At 40.2% G+C, this 15,155-nt stretch overlaps 2 protein-coding genes across 3 annotated transcripts in view; one reads left to right on the top strand and one right to left on the bottom strand.

The window, feature by feature from the left end:
* Positions 1–15,155, top strand: part of ankrd13b (ankyrin repeat domain 13B) — a 169,203-nt gene that overhangs the window by 43,888 nt on the left and 110,160 nt on the right. The window lies entirely within an intron of this gene.
* Positions 8,095–14,026, bottom strand: LOC127528957 (uncharacterized). The gene is made up of 2 exons (XM_051930857.1): positions 13,782–14,026; positions 8,095–9,841 (listed from the first exon to the last, which is right to left on the bottom strand). The coding sequence occupies exons 1-2, from the start codon at positions 13,808–13,810 to the stop codon at positions 8,644–8,646; spliced, it is 1,227 nt and encodes a 408-aa protein (XP_051786817.1). The 5' UTR covers positions 13,811–14,026; the 3' UTR covers positions 8,095–8,643.

Genomic DNA, 15,155 nt, shown 5'->3' on the forward strand with positions numbered 1-15,155 from the left:
ACTGGTTTCTTACCTTTGGATGGCATATTTGTGCTTGTATTACTGTCCCTTTTTCTACAGCAGTTTGAGTGTCTGGGCAGTAATCATGCTGTAACTGAAAATGTCAGAATTCTTGCTATCTTTGTGAAGAAAGCTGCCAGTGACCATTGCATCATTTTTCACTTTGCAATATTATTCTCTGATTTTTATTATTATTTTTACCATGTATGAAATTCCCTTGAGAACTCTATGAACAAGTTAGCACTCTCTCGCCTAGCATGCTGTATATTAGAAAGCATTCATTCTGGTGGAAGCATGTTGTTCTAATTATTGTGTGTCAGAAAAGTTCCTGAGGAGTCTATAAGAAAAACAATTCTATTTTTAAATCCACCCTAAGGGTTTCACCTTTCATGTCAAGTTCACATGTCTCTTTCTCTCTCACACACACACTTTGTCACCATCTGCACTATTGTTAAGGTGAGAAGGAAGCAAGGCAAGGTGAGACACTAGTTTTATGTTTCTTATTATAGTTCTTCAGCTGCCTTTCCACTTTAATTTTCTCCTCTAATATTAAATCCTTGGTTTTCTAGTTTTTACTGGGATGGCCTTTTATTTGTATGATAGTTACACTTCATGATTTTGTGGCAGAGATTTGTTTCTATATTTCTTGTAAGTGGGGTGCCCCTCTGAGGTACATCTCCACAAAATAGGCTCCCATTTGTGGCACATTTTATGATCTACAACAAAGATACAAAGCTCAGATAGTTAACTAATTGATATAAAACTTTGTGAATTATACATAGTTTGTAGAATCTTTTTTCTATTTTGTATTGCTTTTTATAAGAATTCCAGGTTAGCTTCAACATTTTATGAAAATAATTTTTTGGAATTCAATCATATCATAAAATCAAATTAAAAAACAAAGCATGCTTCACGGCAAGAGAGGATCATCCATGTTACTAACCGAGAATGGTAAACCAGATGGCATGGACGCAGGTACACAGCGATGGGACCATGAGACGTACTGCGCAGGCGCGTACAGCGCACGTCTCATAAACCGCAAGCGAAGTCGTATCCACCGCGCACGAAGGAGTCACAGCCCAAAAACGAAAAGGCTCAACTGACGTGAATGAGAAATGAAGCAACAACGCGCCCATAGCTAACGACTAACGACACAGCCACACAAAAAAGAGGATTCTGCGCTGCAGCCCAGATTCAAACGGAAGAGGCTACGGAGGCCCCACATGTCCACAAAGATAGTACGGAACGTGCGGGAAAGTACGAAATGCAAAGGTACGGAAGGCGCGGGCGTCACCGCCATATTGTGAGTGTCACTACTGCGGAGTGCAGTTAGGAATAATGTGCTGCTTGGGATTGTACAAACCGCTGAACGCTTTACACCAAATTCAAACACAATACAGCTCAACGATACAAACACGAGCCCACCTGGATAAGATCAATGAACGCAGGCGCCTACAACGCGCTTCTGAAACTGCGGAAGCAAAGCAGGCATGGGTTCAAAACGAACAAGCTCGACTGACGGATATTCAAACACGAGCCCGCCTGGATAAAATCAACGAACGCAAGCGCCTACAACGCACGTCTGAAATGCCGCAGGCAAAGCGGGCACGGCTCCAAAACGAACAAGCTCAACTAATGTATTTCAGGTTACCCAACGCCGGGGGTAGGCGAGCAAAGCGAGCAGGGGGTGGAGCCCCCTTGTTTAATTTTATTTACTTTAGTCATGTGCTGTGCATGAATTTTGACAGAATCTTGAGAATTAAAGGCAACATTAAAAGTTTAATTGACCACCAGGTTCAGTATTTTATTCTTTTGCTATTCCATAAAAATACCAATACTACTTGTTTTATAATAAACACTTAAACAAATATATACTTGCACACATCCATAGAAAGTATGGCAAATACAAATGGCAACTTTTTGGACTATGAGGGCAAAGTTTACGCAAACATTTGTGTTAAACTGGGTCAGGTGGGAGCTCTGAAAAGTAAGAACTGTTCCTTCCTGCAGCTCCCTCTGGTGGTCCCCATGGGACCCAGCAGGACAGTCCCACTGGACTGCAACTCCCAGCATACCCCAAGGCCATATGAAGGGGCACACTGCCCCAGTAATGCTGCCACCCAGCGTGTCAGAAGAGCATGCACTCTTGAGAGGATGTCTTCCCATGTTTATCCATTATCCCAGCCTCCTGGCCAGATATGGGGAGGCCAAACTGTTCCATTGATTCCTTACATTATATATATTGTACATACTCACTATCTGCTTTATTAGATGCACTTACAGTATCTAGTACCAGGTAGGGCCCAGTTTTAACTGTAGAACAGTCTTAATTTTTGAAGGCATGGATTCAATAAGATGCTCTAAACATTCTGTAGGGATTTTTTGTCCATGATGACGTTAAACAGTTTGTAGTTTGTCAGGCACAAAGTCATGCTGCAAATCTCCAGTTTTACTTCATCCCAAATCTGCTTTGTTGGATTGAGATCTGGGGCTGTACAGGCCCTTGGATTAATCTGAAGTCACAGTCATTTTTGTGAGATGATGTGTGCTTTGTGATATGATTTACTATCCTGCTAAAAATATAGTTTTAAAATTGTAGACTGTGTTCATAAAGGCACTGTATGTACATGGTCACAAGCAAAGCTTTGCTTCACCTCACAATTACACTACCTCCAGCAAGCTTATAGTTGACATGAGCCAGGATGGATTCATGGTTTTATGCTGTCTATACCAAAATCTGACACTACCATTTGCATGTGGCAGTAGAAGTCAAGATTCATAAGACAAGGCAAAATCATTCCAACCTTTAGTTGTCCAGTGTTGGTGAGCACATGCCCACTCAAATTTCATATTCCAATTCTTGACTGACAGGTGGTGAACCTGGAATGGGATTCAGCTACTGTGTCCCATTCACTTCAAGGTCCAATGCGTTGTGCATTCATAGATGTCCCTCTGCTTCTCAATATTATAAAGAGCTGTTATTTTATTATTTGTGGCCTTTCTATTAGCTTGAACAAGTCATTAAAAAGAACTTCCACTTACTGGATGTGTTTTGTTTATCACATCATTCTCTAGAAACACTACAGATTATAGTGCATAAAAACCCTGGAGGGGAACTGTTTTTGAGTTGTTAGAAATGCCATGCCTGACACCTACAATCGCTGCTGGAGTATGTGAATTTCTTCTTGGGATTAATAAAGTATCTATCTATCTATCTATCTATCTATCTATCTATCTATCTATCTATCTATCTATCTATCTATCTATCTATCTATCTATCTATCTATCTATCTATCTATCTATCGTCAAAAGTCACTTCAGAAGGATTCAGACCCTTTCACTTTTTAAACACTTTATTGTGTTGTAGGTTCCATTTTAAATTTGACATTTTTGCCCATCAAGCCACACATATTTTTAGAACAGGTTGCAAATTTATTAAAAATAAAAAAGATCTCATTCCCTGTCCAAGTTAATGTTTGGTCAAACATCTTAACCAAGTCTGTATGTTATATACTGTGCACTGAGTTTTAATCACACAATTGGTTATTTGGAGAATAAAGCTATTGGCATTGAGCAGGTCTACCTAGTAAAGAGACCATTGAATATATTGTATATACATAAACACACACATGTACATGCCATATGGCACCTATGGGACCAGTTGAGAACAATTGTTTCCATATTTTTAAACAAGAGCAAAGGCAGCAGTGGTGGCTCTCTCAGGACCACACAATAGGTCAGTACTGGAATTGTAGTGACAGTCTTGTGGTTTACAGTCCAGTGCCTTAGTAGGCCATGCTGCTTACAACTTCATTTTGTCCCAGAAAAAAACGCTTCAAACAGCCAAATTAGCTCTGAACCTTTTAAAATTTAATTTTGCACCCATTATTTCTTGTTATTTATCAAGACCAATACCAGGACATGTGTCTGAGAGTTTGTCTCAGGTCATACTTGTCCCACTTGAATTAAATAAAAATGTTTATCACCCCAAGAGGAAACAATGCTTTAGTTTATGGTAATTTAAGAACAGCCCACCTAAAAAGACACTGAGTTAACATTTATGAAATTCTTTGGATAGATTTTATTTTCATGTTTGCGTTTAGGATGGTTTCCTAACTTCCTTTATGAGCCAGTGACTGCTGAATAAAGTTTATAGAAAAAAATAACATTATTCAAGCTTTGTACAACAATGTAAGGGTACACAGTATGCACCCCACAGTGGTTATGATGACAATTTATATCATCCATCCATTATCCAAGCCGCTATATCCTAACACAGGGTCACGGGGGTCTGCTGGAGCTAATCCCAGCCAACACAGGGCACAAGGCAGGAAACAAACCCCGGGCAGGGCGCCAGCCCACCGCAGAATATATATCATCCATCTGTTAATATTTGGAAAAGTTGTATAGTGAATAAATTAAATAATTTGCATTTACCTCTTTATGATGCACACCTGTCCTCAAATCCTTTTGTGCCCTTTGGTGGCTGCAAATTCTCTGAGTTTGCAACCATCTTTATGTGTACCTTGAGGTATGATAGCAATGTTTCCTGATATAATAATGTTTCCTGTGACACTGGACTGGATGAGAAATTAAACAGGTGTTACAATATGTTAACTTTTCAGCAGTTCAGACATCTTCATAGATGAATACACAGACTGACTGTAGAAATATCTTTTGGTCATGGGAGATTGCCTGAATAATATTCAAGCCATTTTTCCAAGGGGTTCACCCCAGAGGAACTGGTGTAGGAAGTGTAGGAAAAGCAAAAGTATGTGCAGAAAATTTAGACTGAATGTTTTTATTAACCTTCATGTTTTTATTAACCTTCACTATAAAGAATTCCATAATTAAATATGGAATGTTGCTGGTTCAATGCCAGACTAGGATGTCTTGTTTCTGTGTCTGAATGTTCTACAAGTCCAAATGGTTTTACCTGAACAGGATAATAAAGTATGCCATGTTTTGATCTGCAAGAGAACTTACAAATGTTCTAATTGTTCATCTTGTTGTAGAATAGTACAAAAATATAGAAAATTTTGAATTTATCAGCTATAAATAAATGGTTAATATGAGGTAAAAATGTAAGACTACAGTGACTATACCTAAATGTAAACATTCGACTAAATTATTCCACAGCAGAACAAGAAAACTCACACAACATAGTCCAAAGCACCCCAGGACTTCATCCAATGGTCTCCATACTTTTCCTGCTGCAGATAAAGTTTATGTTCATGCATTCACAGAACAACACAAGCTGAATGTCAATAGCATTCATAGTACAGGAGCCAAAAAATTCTCTCAGAAAAATTACATCACAAATATACTTTGTAAAAGACCATGGGATTGTTCTGTAGATTTTTATTAGGATGTCCTCTGGTTCTGTTTTTAGATCTTGATTCTCTATAGCTCATCATCAAAGGAACAATTAATTCAGAGTCATTGAAGAATATTCTGGACCTTTAACTGTCTTTTAATCTGTCTGTCTGTGAGTTGAAGTAGAGCTGAAAATCAGTGTTACAAAATAGCAATGATCCCACATTATCAGGAAAATTGTAAAGAAATGAATAAGAGAAAACACTTAAGTTTTAGATGTGCCAATTCAAAGTCCAGATCTCAATGCAACAAAAATATTTTAGCAAGACCTGAAGACAGGCTTTTATGCAATACGGTTTAAACATCTGAAGCAGGTAAAGTGATTTTGTGAAGAAATTGCTTAAAGCAGAGGTGGGCGGCTACGGAAAACATTTGCTTGCGATCATAGCTGCCAAAGGATGTGCACCTGATTATTGAATTCATAAATTAGAAGAATGCTTGATTAAATAAACAATGAACCAACTTATGTTTTCAGTTAATGTCTATTATTTGGTGCATCTTCATTAAATATTGGAGTTCATACAAAATTTAGAGGTTGTAGTCAGGGATCCAGCTGAAATCAGTATGCTCAAAAATGTGTGCATGTATTCCATTAAATCTTTAGAAAATAAATATCCTCAAAATTTGAAACTGGTTGATTTTTAAAGAAGTGTATTTGTAACAGACATTGCCTAATCATGTTTGCAAATATTCTCTGTTCTGCTATTTACTTGTATACCAAGTTTTCTATATAAACCCCATTTCCAAAAAAGTTGGGACACTTTCTAAAAATGCAACAAAAACTGAAATCTGTAATTTGATATTTCACTTCAACCTTTATTTAACAGGCAAAAGGACAAAGAAAAGATTGTCAGTGTTTTCATTGACAAGCTTAATTCCATTTGTTGAACATAAATAAATTTGGAAATTGATGCCTATAACACACTCCAAAAAAGTTGAGACAGAAGCAAGTTTACCTTTATTCTTTTAATTACACTTCTTAATCGTTTGGGAACTGAATAAACTAATTGTTAAAGTTTTTCCAAGTGTAATTTTTGCCTATACATGAACTCTCTGTCTATGAAGCCACACTTTTGTAATTTGTGAAAAATGAGGCCTGGCATTGTCATGCTAAAATATACTCAGAGTTTCTGGGAAAAGGCATCGTCTTGACAGGAGCATACATCTCTCTATAATTCCGATGTAAGCCTCCGCATCAATGGTGCCTTCACATATATACACATCTCCCATGCCATGGTCACTGATGCACCCCCATACCGTCACATATGCTGATGTTTGCACCTTTCGTTGATAACAGTCTGGATGGTCTTCATCATCTTTAGAGCATAGAATCCAACATCTGTTTTTCCCAAAAACAAGCTGAAACCTGGACTCATCTGACCACAGAAGATGTTTCCATTGTCTTTTGGTCCATCTCAGATGAGCTTGGGCCCAGAGAGCTCACCAATGTTTCTGCACAAAATTGATGTATGGCTTTCTCTTTGCATAATACAGTTTCAGGGAGCATTTTTTGATGTAGCTATGGAATGGGTTAAGTGACAATGATTTCCCAAAGTACTCCCGAGCCCATGTGGCTATGTCCATCACGGTAGCATGATGGTTTCTAAAGCAATACCGCCTAAGGGCTCGAAGGTCACACATATTCAGCAGTGGTTTCTGCCCTTGGCCTTTACACACAGAGATTTCTCCTGACTCCCTGAATCTTTACACAATGTTATTAACTGTAGATGGTGACAGACCTAAATTCTATGTTTTTAAATTGACATATAATTCTCTCACAAAGTTCAGCACAAAGTGGTGAGCCACAACGCATCTTTGCTCGCAAAGACAAAGTTTTTGGTGGATGTTCCTTTTATACCCAATCTTGATACCCACACCTGTTACCAGTTAATCTGCTCATTGAGGAACCTTACAGAATGTTACTTGTACAACCTTTACAGTCTTACTTTGCCTCTGTCCCAACTTTTTTGGAGTGTGTTGCTGGCATTAATTTCTAAATTTGTTTATTTTTAACAAATAGAATTACATTTTCTTTGTCCTTTTTCCTTTTAAATAAAGGTTCGAGTGGATTGCCAAATTACAGATTTTAGTTTTTCCTGCATTTTAGGAAGTGCCCCAACTTTTTTGGAAATGGGGTTTGTAGTTTTCAGTTGAATATGATGCTTTTCTTTATTTTTTATATGTGTATCTATCACCACTGAACCAACAATGCCCCGTATTTTCCTTCTCTAACAAAAATAACCATGTCAATCCAAAACAGTAGCTAACTATCACATACCAAACCAGTCACTGTAGATGCAGTCAAAAAGTGACACTTATGAAGAGCAGATACATACAAATACTAAATTAATTTCTCCTTGATCTGCAATTCGCATGTCTATGTGAATGTGTTCACGTACAGTACTTTGTAATCACAAGCTCTTCCTCTGTGACCCTTCCACTGAAGTGTTATTGTTTTAGTTTGGGAAAATGGTTCAAAGGTTTTAACAGAAAATAAGCAGGCAAGAATCAGAGAGGAAAGGTCCAATACTTCAATTGTTTACTTGTTCAAATATAATATCAGTTACATACAATATAATAGCAATATACATGCAGATATAGGAATTGTACTATTGACTTACAGTAATATATATAAAGATATATGATTTATACTATTAACTTACAGTAATACAGATATGTGAATTATACTATACTTACAGTAATATCAAAAGACCCAGAGCCATCATCCTAGACCAGTAGACTGAGGGAGCCCGCGTGTCAGTCTCGTCAGAGGATCAACTCGTGAGCCTGGTCCAATACCGGGCGGTGTGCACGTTCCCCACGGTTGAGCTTCCGAAGAAACTGAGGGCGGAACCTTCCCTTATATACTAATTGAGTGTCCTTACCCAAAATGGCTTACGTGTAAGCAGTGTATACAGAAGTGATCAGTTTCTGCACACCTTCTTCCCACGGGACATCTTATTGTTTTTCTTCTACTTGGCCCTCACTGAGATGGTGCCTAGTATCAGAAGACACACAATAACAAGCGTTGCTTGCAATGAAGCCCCTCGAAGTGAAAAACAAGTACATGGCCTTGACTGTATTCCCATAACATTCTGAAACTCTTTATGAGAAACAAGTTTTTGCACATTCTGTCGCTATCATCCCAAACATTCCAATCTTTGTAGCTGGTTTTGCACTGAAGCGACCAACCCCCCCTCTTACTCCTTTATTTCATCCCTTCTCCTGTTACAGAGAAAACCTTTTTTATTACAATCGGTCCCTCGCTCAGCGCAAAATCAGCAACCTTGTCTGTTGTGCTCTATTATTAATTCGTTTTAAAACACAAAACACATAGCAATTGAATATAGTCATTAAAGCAATAATAATAATAAGCAGCACCAAAGGGTATCCGTGTGCAACAACAGGTAAAATGTGATATCTACACAAGGTTATCATAGTGGTAACATTATATTGAAACCAATACCCATTACATATTGTATCATTACACCTAATATATTCAGGTTTAACCGTTAACCATAAGCTACTGCTAATGTTCCATATATCTTGCCATATTTGCATATTATTAGTCCTTAAAGCCATTTGCATGTTATTTTTCTGTATCTGTGCTTGTAATATGTTAAAAGTGCATACAGTCCAGTTCATGAAAGTTGACACATTTAGCCATCGAGTGTCATTGCTAGCCGTGATTATCCAATCTGAAGCGCGTTGTTCCCAGTTTACTGTTTGCTGATGAGAGACCATGGACTGAGGTAACCACCTAGCCATTTGGTCTGCCACTTTGTGAGTATGTCGTCCCACATTCTCAAGCTTGTTTGCAGTTATTTCATTATCTACGGTGTTTAAAGTTCCTAGGGTGGTGCCAACCCCTCCTAAGAAAGTGTCATACCATGCCCGTTTAGCACGCTTACACTGTGGCAACAGTGGAAACGTCACTTGCCATGTAACCTTAGTCCTTTTTGCTGTCATAGAAACAAGTTTACATGTGTCAATTATTGGTTCTACATGTGACTGTCTCGTTATGGGGGTTCTAGCCCACACGGCTATAGCAAGCATTGGTATAGTCCTGTTAATAATTTCAGTTGCATTGATCCAGCCAATGGGCCCAGTCTTATTAGAGGTGTATTCGCTTGATGTTGCATTGTCCTCGCACTGTACCTTGGAGCCGTTCCAGGGCCCCATACACCAAGTTACTTTCGACGTCCAGGTAATATTTAAGTTTTCAGAGCACTCAATCAGATACTTCTGTGGTTTTACCCCCGGCACCTTCAAGTTCGAGGAGTAGATGGTGCACCCGTCACCAGTCGTAATGTTGAGGACATTGCAAGACTGATTCTCCAGACACGTGGTGTTCTCCTGACGTCTGGGCTTAGTGGAATCGTTCCACCACCATCGGACCGGAGTCGTCTCCGTTGCCTCGCCTCCTAATGTGGTGGCTCCTACTTCATTCAGAACACCCCCAATTCTGTAAAACAAGAACACAGCATGTTGCACCCACTCCTCACTCCCGTCTATAGCAGTGTTTTACAGGAACATTTACCCATGCTTCTTCTCCATTGTATAGAACAGTTACAATCAAATCCTGTCCCATTGCGATGATTTCTGCCGGGCGGGGTAGTTCATGGGGTTGTTTAACCCACACCTTCACCCCGTTAACCAATTTAGGAGCATCTGTTGATCCAAATCCCCCCACATTCCGGCCAGTCTTAACTACTGGTGCAGTACTTTCCTGCACTTTTCCCATGTGAACTGGTATTATTAACAAGTGCGCTATTCGATCTCCCTTAGTCAATTTGATCGGATCCCCCATTGAGGATTGTAACAGAACTTTGACGGTCCCTTGGTAATCTGCGTCGATTACGCCTGCTAGCACAGTGACTCCCTTTAGCGCCAGACTTGATCTTGGGCATACATGCCCGTAGTGTCCCTTCGGGATTTTCACCCCTTTGTTTTACATGCTGAGCTCCAAAAACTGGATGGTAAGCCACTGCCTTTCATTTACTTATTCCCCAATATGAATGTGCTGCTTGAAACACCAATAAGTTTTTTCATTCCAACTAACTGCTAAAATGGCCATTCCATTAATTCAAATGCAGTACTTTCAAAAGCTTTCATATACAAACACGTGCTTTGCTTTCATCTCCTCTATTTCTTTCTTTAATTCACTTAGTTTTCAGTCACATTATTCAACTCATGCCCTGCAGTCTACAATGGCTATACAAATCCACCAGTTTCTCCACATTCAATGTCTAAATCAAATCTTACCTTAGCACTGGTTACTTTTACAAAAAGTTATGAATTAACTATTGGTATAACATTTTTAAACCTCAAAATTATACAGAGAATGCAGTGCAGTAGAGAATAAATGGAAGAAAACATTCTTACTCTTTTCCTTTTCTTTCAGTCCTCTGTTTTAACTTGCAATTTGGCATTGGCTGTTTTTATACTGCCACATGCCATTTTTCATACCAATTATTGCATTTAAACAAATGCACACCATATTGTCACTTACACTTTCCTTCATTACTACATACAAGTAACCCTCACATTATAGCAGCTTTACTTGTAAACTGACGTCTCCAATATACATATTGTTTTCTCTGCAGCAATAATCAACACAGGGGCTTTGAAAGGAGTGCTCCCAATAACCAGCTTAAGTTCTACTGCTGTTCCTCAGGGTCAAAAGACCCCGAAATCAAAGCACACACTTTAACACTGAGCGGTCGTTGTTTAATCCGTATGGCATTCTCCTTATGCATCGCTACGTGTACTGCTAGCTGCTCGTGACTTTTTAGCCAGGTATTACTCCTCTCTCTTGCTTTCCCATCTATTTGCTTTATAATAATTATTAACCATACACAATCTGTCTGACCAGCAGAAAAGTTTAGGTTTTCTGTTTCAGCCGCCTTTGCCTCCACTTGATGCAGAGACGGCTTATCTGCGTCTTTGACTAGCGCAGCTGCTGCAGCTGACTCCGCCCTCCTCGAGGAAAGCACAACGGCCTCCGATTCGACTCTCTCTATCGCTACTGCTACGGTTAACGTTGCCGTTAAAGTTTCTGTTGCAACTACTGCTGTCTCCATTTTTAGCGAGGAAAACACAGCTGTAAAAGCTGATTCTACCGTACACCTAAAAAACTTCAGAAATGCTGTTGATGCACGCTGACATTTGCAGGCTGTATGCCAGCATGCGATTACAGCATATTTGCCACCTGTGGACGATCCATCCCTATTATATACTCTTTCACTGGGGTGATTAGTACGGGGTAGGGTCTCACGGGCAACTGACCAATTTGTAACATCACCGTCACCTGAGTGGCAGGGATGTCCGTTCCCCCAATCCCCTGCACTGTCAATCGTTTCCCCTTGAATTTAGATGGATTCTCATATATCAAAGTGGCCTCCGCACCCGTATCGATGAGAGCCTTTACTATTTGTTTGTTTTTAGTTTCCCAATGTATCGTTACCGGTACAAAAGGTCGAATGTCCGCATCATGCCAATTTAGGGCTCTCACCTGTGCTTGGCCCCATCCCTAACAATCTCGTGCTGCGCGTTCTAATTCTTCAACGGGATATAAAGTCCTTCCTTTATTTTTCCCTTTCCCTTTAGCTTTTTTCCCTCCTTTCTTATGCTTACTCTTGCGTCGGTTTTTCTCCCTATCTTCCTCCTCCTCTTCCTCCGAGGAGCTCTCGGAAGATGAAGAGGGGCCAGTTTCATCACGCTTCTTACTCAACTTTTCCCACTCAGCAAAAGTAAGAACTTCGTCATGCTTTTTACTTAATTTTTCCCATTCAGCGAAGGTAAGAAGTGAATGTACTTCTGCCTTTGCTACTCGTTTCTTTATTCCGCCAGACTTATCTATAAGTCCTTTTTTCTTTGCCCTGTCCAGGAGCAGTCCTGTAGGCTGTCCATCTATCTCCTCCTTAGGGACCTTAGCATTAATTAACGCTCCCCATAACTCCTTCCTATTCACTCCCCCTGTTCTATAGGCGCTATTCCTTGATGTAGCCCCAGTGGGTTGTGTTGCAGCTGTCCCTGGCGGGGCTCCTCCCCACTCTCCCAGGTCACCTAAATCCCGTAATTTAGCTACAACTTCCCCCACTCCTGCACCTACCTCATTCAGTAAAAGAGTCATTATTATTCCTTTCAAGTTAGCAGGGGCTGTTTTTATTAGGATGGTCCTGGCTATAGATGTAAATGGGAACACATCTAACTGATCCGCTTGGCCCGCTACCACGGCGTCCCTCATTGCCAATTCTCTAACCACTCGAATTGCCTGCTGCAAAGTCGTCCATGGTTTTACTTCAGGCCAATTCTGTGGGTGTGGATATATTTCATACGCTGCGTTCGCCGCCAGCGCCATCAACGTGCTGTCCCCTTCTAACTTAGTCAATTCTTGTCTCATTGCTTGTTTAAAACGGGGATCGATGGCATAATCTGTAAATTCGTTACCATCCCCCCCATCCAGTGACACATGCCCGGCTCCTGCATCATGCAAGCGTACAAGCCATGTGTCTACTGGCTCATTTCGCCCTTGTGAATAACGTGATCTAAATCCTTCCCTTTCTTGTGCAGTGTAATCTTCATAAACATCTCCCCTCCTAACATTACCATGTGCGTCAGTAAAAAGTCTGCGACGTGTCACGGGTTTAGCCTGTAAAGGCAGAGGATCAATTACCGACCCTGCATCGGGTCCGTCATCATCCTCATAATCATCATCCCAAATGTTACCATCCCATTTTTCAGGATCCCACTCATGGACATTAGCTGCGGCTACAAACGCTTTAACCTTCGCAACATCCGGTCTGCGCTTCTTTTTCGCATTCACCTTGGCTATGCAAAAGGCTGCCTTTTCCGACATCCCCTCGGCTCTCTGTACCCGCGGCAATAATACAGCTACCTGGGATTCGGCCATTGAGGCCCGCCCTAACGCATCCGCCAAGTCCATTTGCATTTTCTTAATCTCCCTTTCTTTTTCGTCTACCAGACTATCCAGACTTCTAACCGCAGTTAGCAAAACCCACCCCCGCGTCTGCAAGCCCGTTATGGGTTCCTTTACAGACACCTGACATTTCTTAAACATCTCTGATTTCCTTTGCCTCACTTAGTAATTCAATATTTTACCAAATTCCCCAAAATCCTGCAGCGACTACGCCAAAATGTTTTAGTTTGGGAAAATGGTTCAAAGGTTTTAACAGAAAATAAGCAGGCAAGAATCAGAGAGGAAAGGTCCAATACTTCAATTGTTTACTTGTTCAAATATAATATCAGTTACATACAATATAATAGCAATATACATGCAGATATAGGAATTGTACTATTGACTTACAGTAATATATATAAAGATATATGATTTATACTATTAACTTACAGTAATACAGATATGTGAATTATACTATACTTACAGTAATATCAAAAGACCCAGAGCCATCATCCTAGACCAGTAGACTGAGGGAGCCCGCGTGTCAGTCTCGTCAGAGGATCAACTCGTGAGCCTGGTCCAATACCGGGCGGTGTGCACGTTCCCCACGGTTGAGCTTCCGAAGAAACTGAGGGCGGAACCTTCCCTTATATACTAATTGAGTGTCCTTACCCAAAATGGCTTACGTGTAAGCAGTGTATACAGAAGTGATCAGTTTCTGCACACCTTCTTCCCACGGGACATCTTATTGTTTTTCTTCTACTTGGCCCTCACTGAGATGGTGCCTAGTATCAGAAGACACACAATAACAAGCGTTGCTTGCAATGAAGCCCCTCGAAGTGAAAAACAAGTACATGGCCTTGACTGTATTCCCATAACATTCTGAAACTCTTTATGAGAAACAAGTTTTTGCACATTCTGTCGCTATCATCCCAAACATTCCAATCTTTGTAGCTGGTTTTGCACTGAAGCGACCAACCCCCCCTCTTACTCCTTTATTTCATCCCTTCTCCTGTTACAGAGAAAACCTTTTTTATTACAGTTATGTAACAGCTCACATTGTATGAGCTTCATTAAATCAAAATCCTTGGAACTGAAGTTGGGACAGTAAAATATAAAGGAGTAAGTAAAAAATTGGGCATGGTTTTACAGTATGTGACTATCGCCTCTTACTCCTCATGTATAAGCAATTCCTTACCACCGTATTCCAAGTTGTTAAGGAACTGCCTTTAACATTTCAGTATCAAAATTGCAATTGTTTTCTGTATCTTTTGCGATTAACCTGCTACTTCAACTCCACCCTCCCACCAAAGAAATACAGTGCAGGCAGCTGCACAAACTGTCTATGCTGGGGATCAGTTTGACGTTCTGTGTGTCTCCGTCATACAGGCACACCTAAGGCCGTTGCTTATAACGATTATACCATGAGTCTGCCCTCTAGACTGAAGTCTTATATGATAGAATGTCTATTGCAAGGTCCTACCATGCCCGTGTTACTGCTAGAATTAGCTTGAAGTCCCTCAGCCTTTTCTAGATTTGATTAAGTATTTTGAAAACCTGATGAATTATTGTTATACTAATAAATATATTCTTTCATGAAACAAAGTAATACATCAAAATAAAGATAATGAACATGTCATGCATGCATGCTAGAGAGTTGCCTTCCAGGCACAGTTAAGGTTTGTGGTACCACCCTGGAACGAGACTGTCGCTGACAATCTTGTCTCCTTTTTCCTTCACAACGTAGAGAAACCGCCCTTTGAAGGCAATGGAGCCAGAGAACTTCCACCCCTTCCAGTCCGGCAAATATAAAAAGGAAACAACCCTGGAAGGTGGCATCTCATTTGAACCTGACAGT

The sequence above is a fragment of the Erpetoichthys calabaricus genome, chromosome 8, assembly GCF_900747795.2.
Source record: "Erpetoichthys calabaricus chromosome 8, fErpCal1.3, whole genome shotgun sequence".
In the NCBI taxonomy this organism is placed as follows: Eukaryota; Metazoa; Chordata; class Cladistia; order Polypteriformes; family Polypteridae; genus Erpetoichthys; species Erpetoichthys calabaricus.

What these genes read in the sequence shown, in the direction of transcription:
- LOC127528957 (XM_051930857.1), bottom strand. Translation starts at nt 13,810, where the DNA reads ATGATGGCTCTGGGTCTTTTGATATTACT. An exon ending in CTGGGTCTTTTGATATTACT is followed by an intron (nt 9,842 to 13,781) that starts GTAAGTATAGTA and finishes CTTGTTTTACAG; the next exon opens with AATTGGGGGTGTTCTGAATG.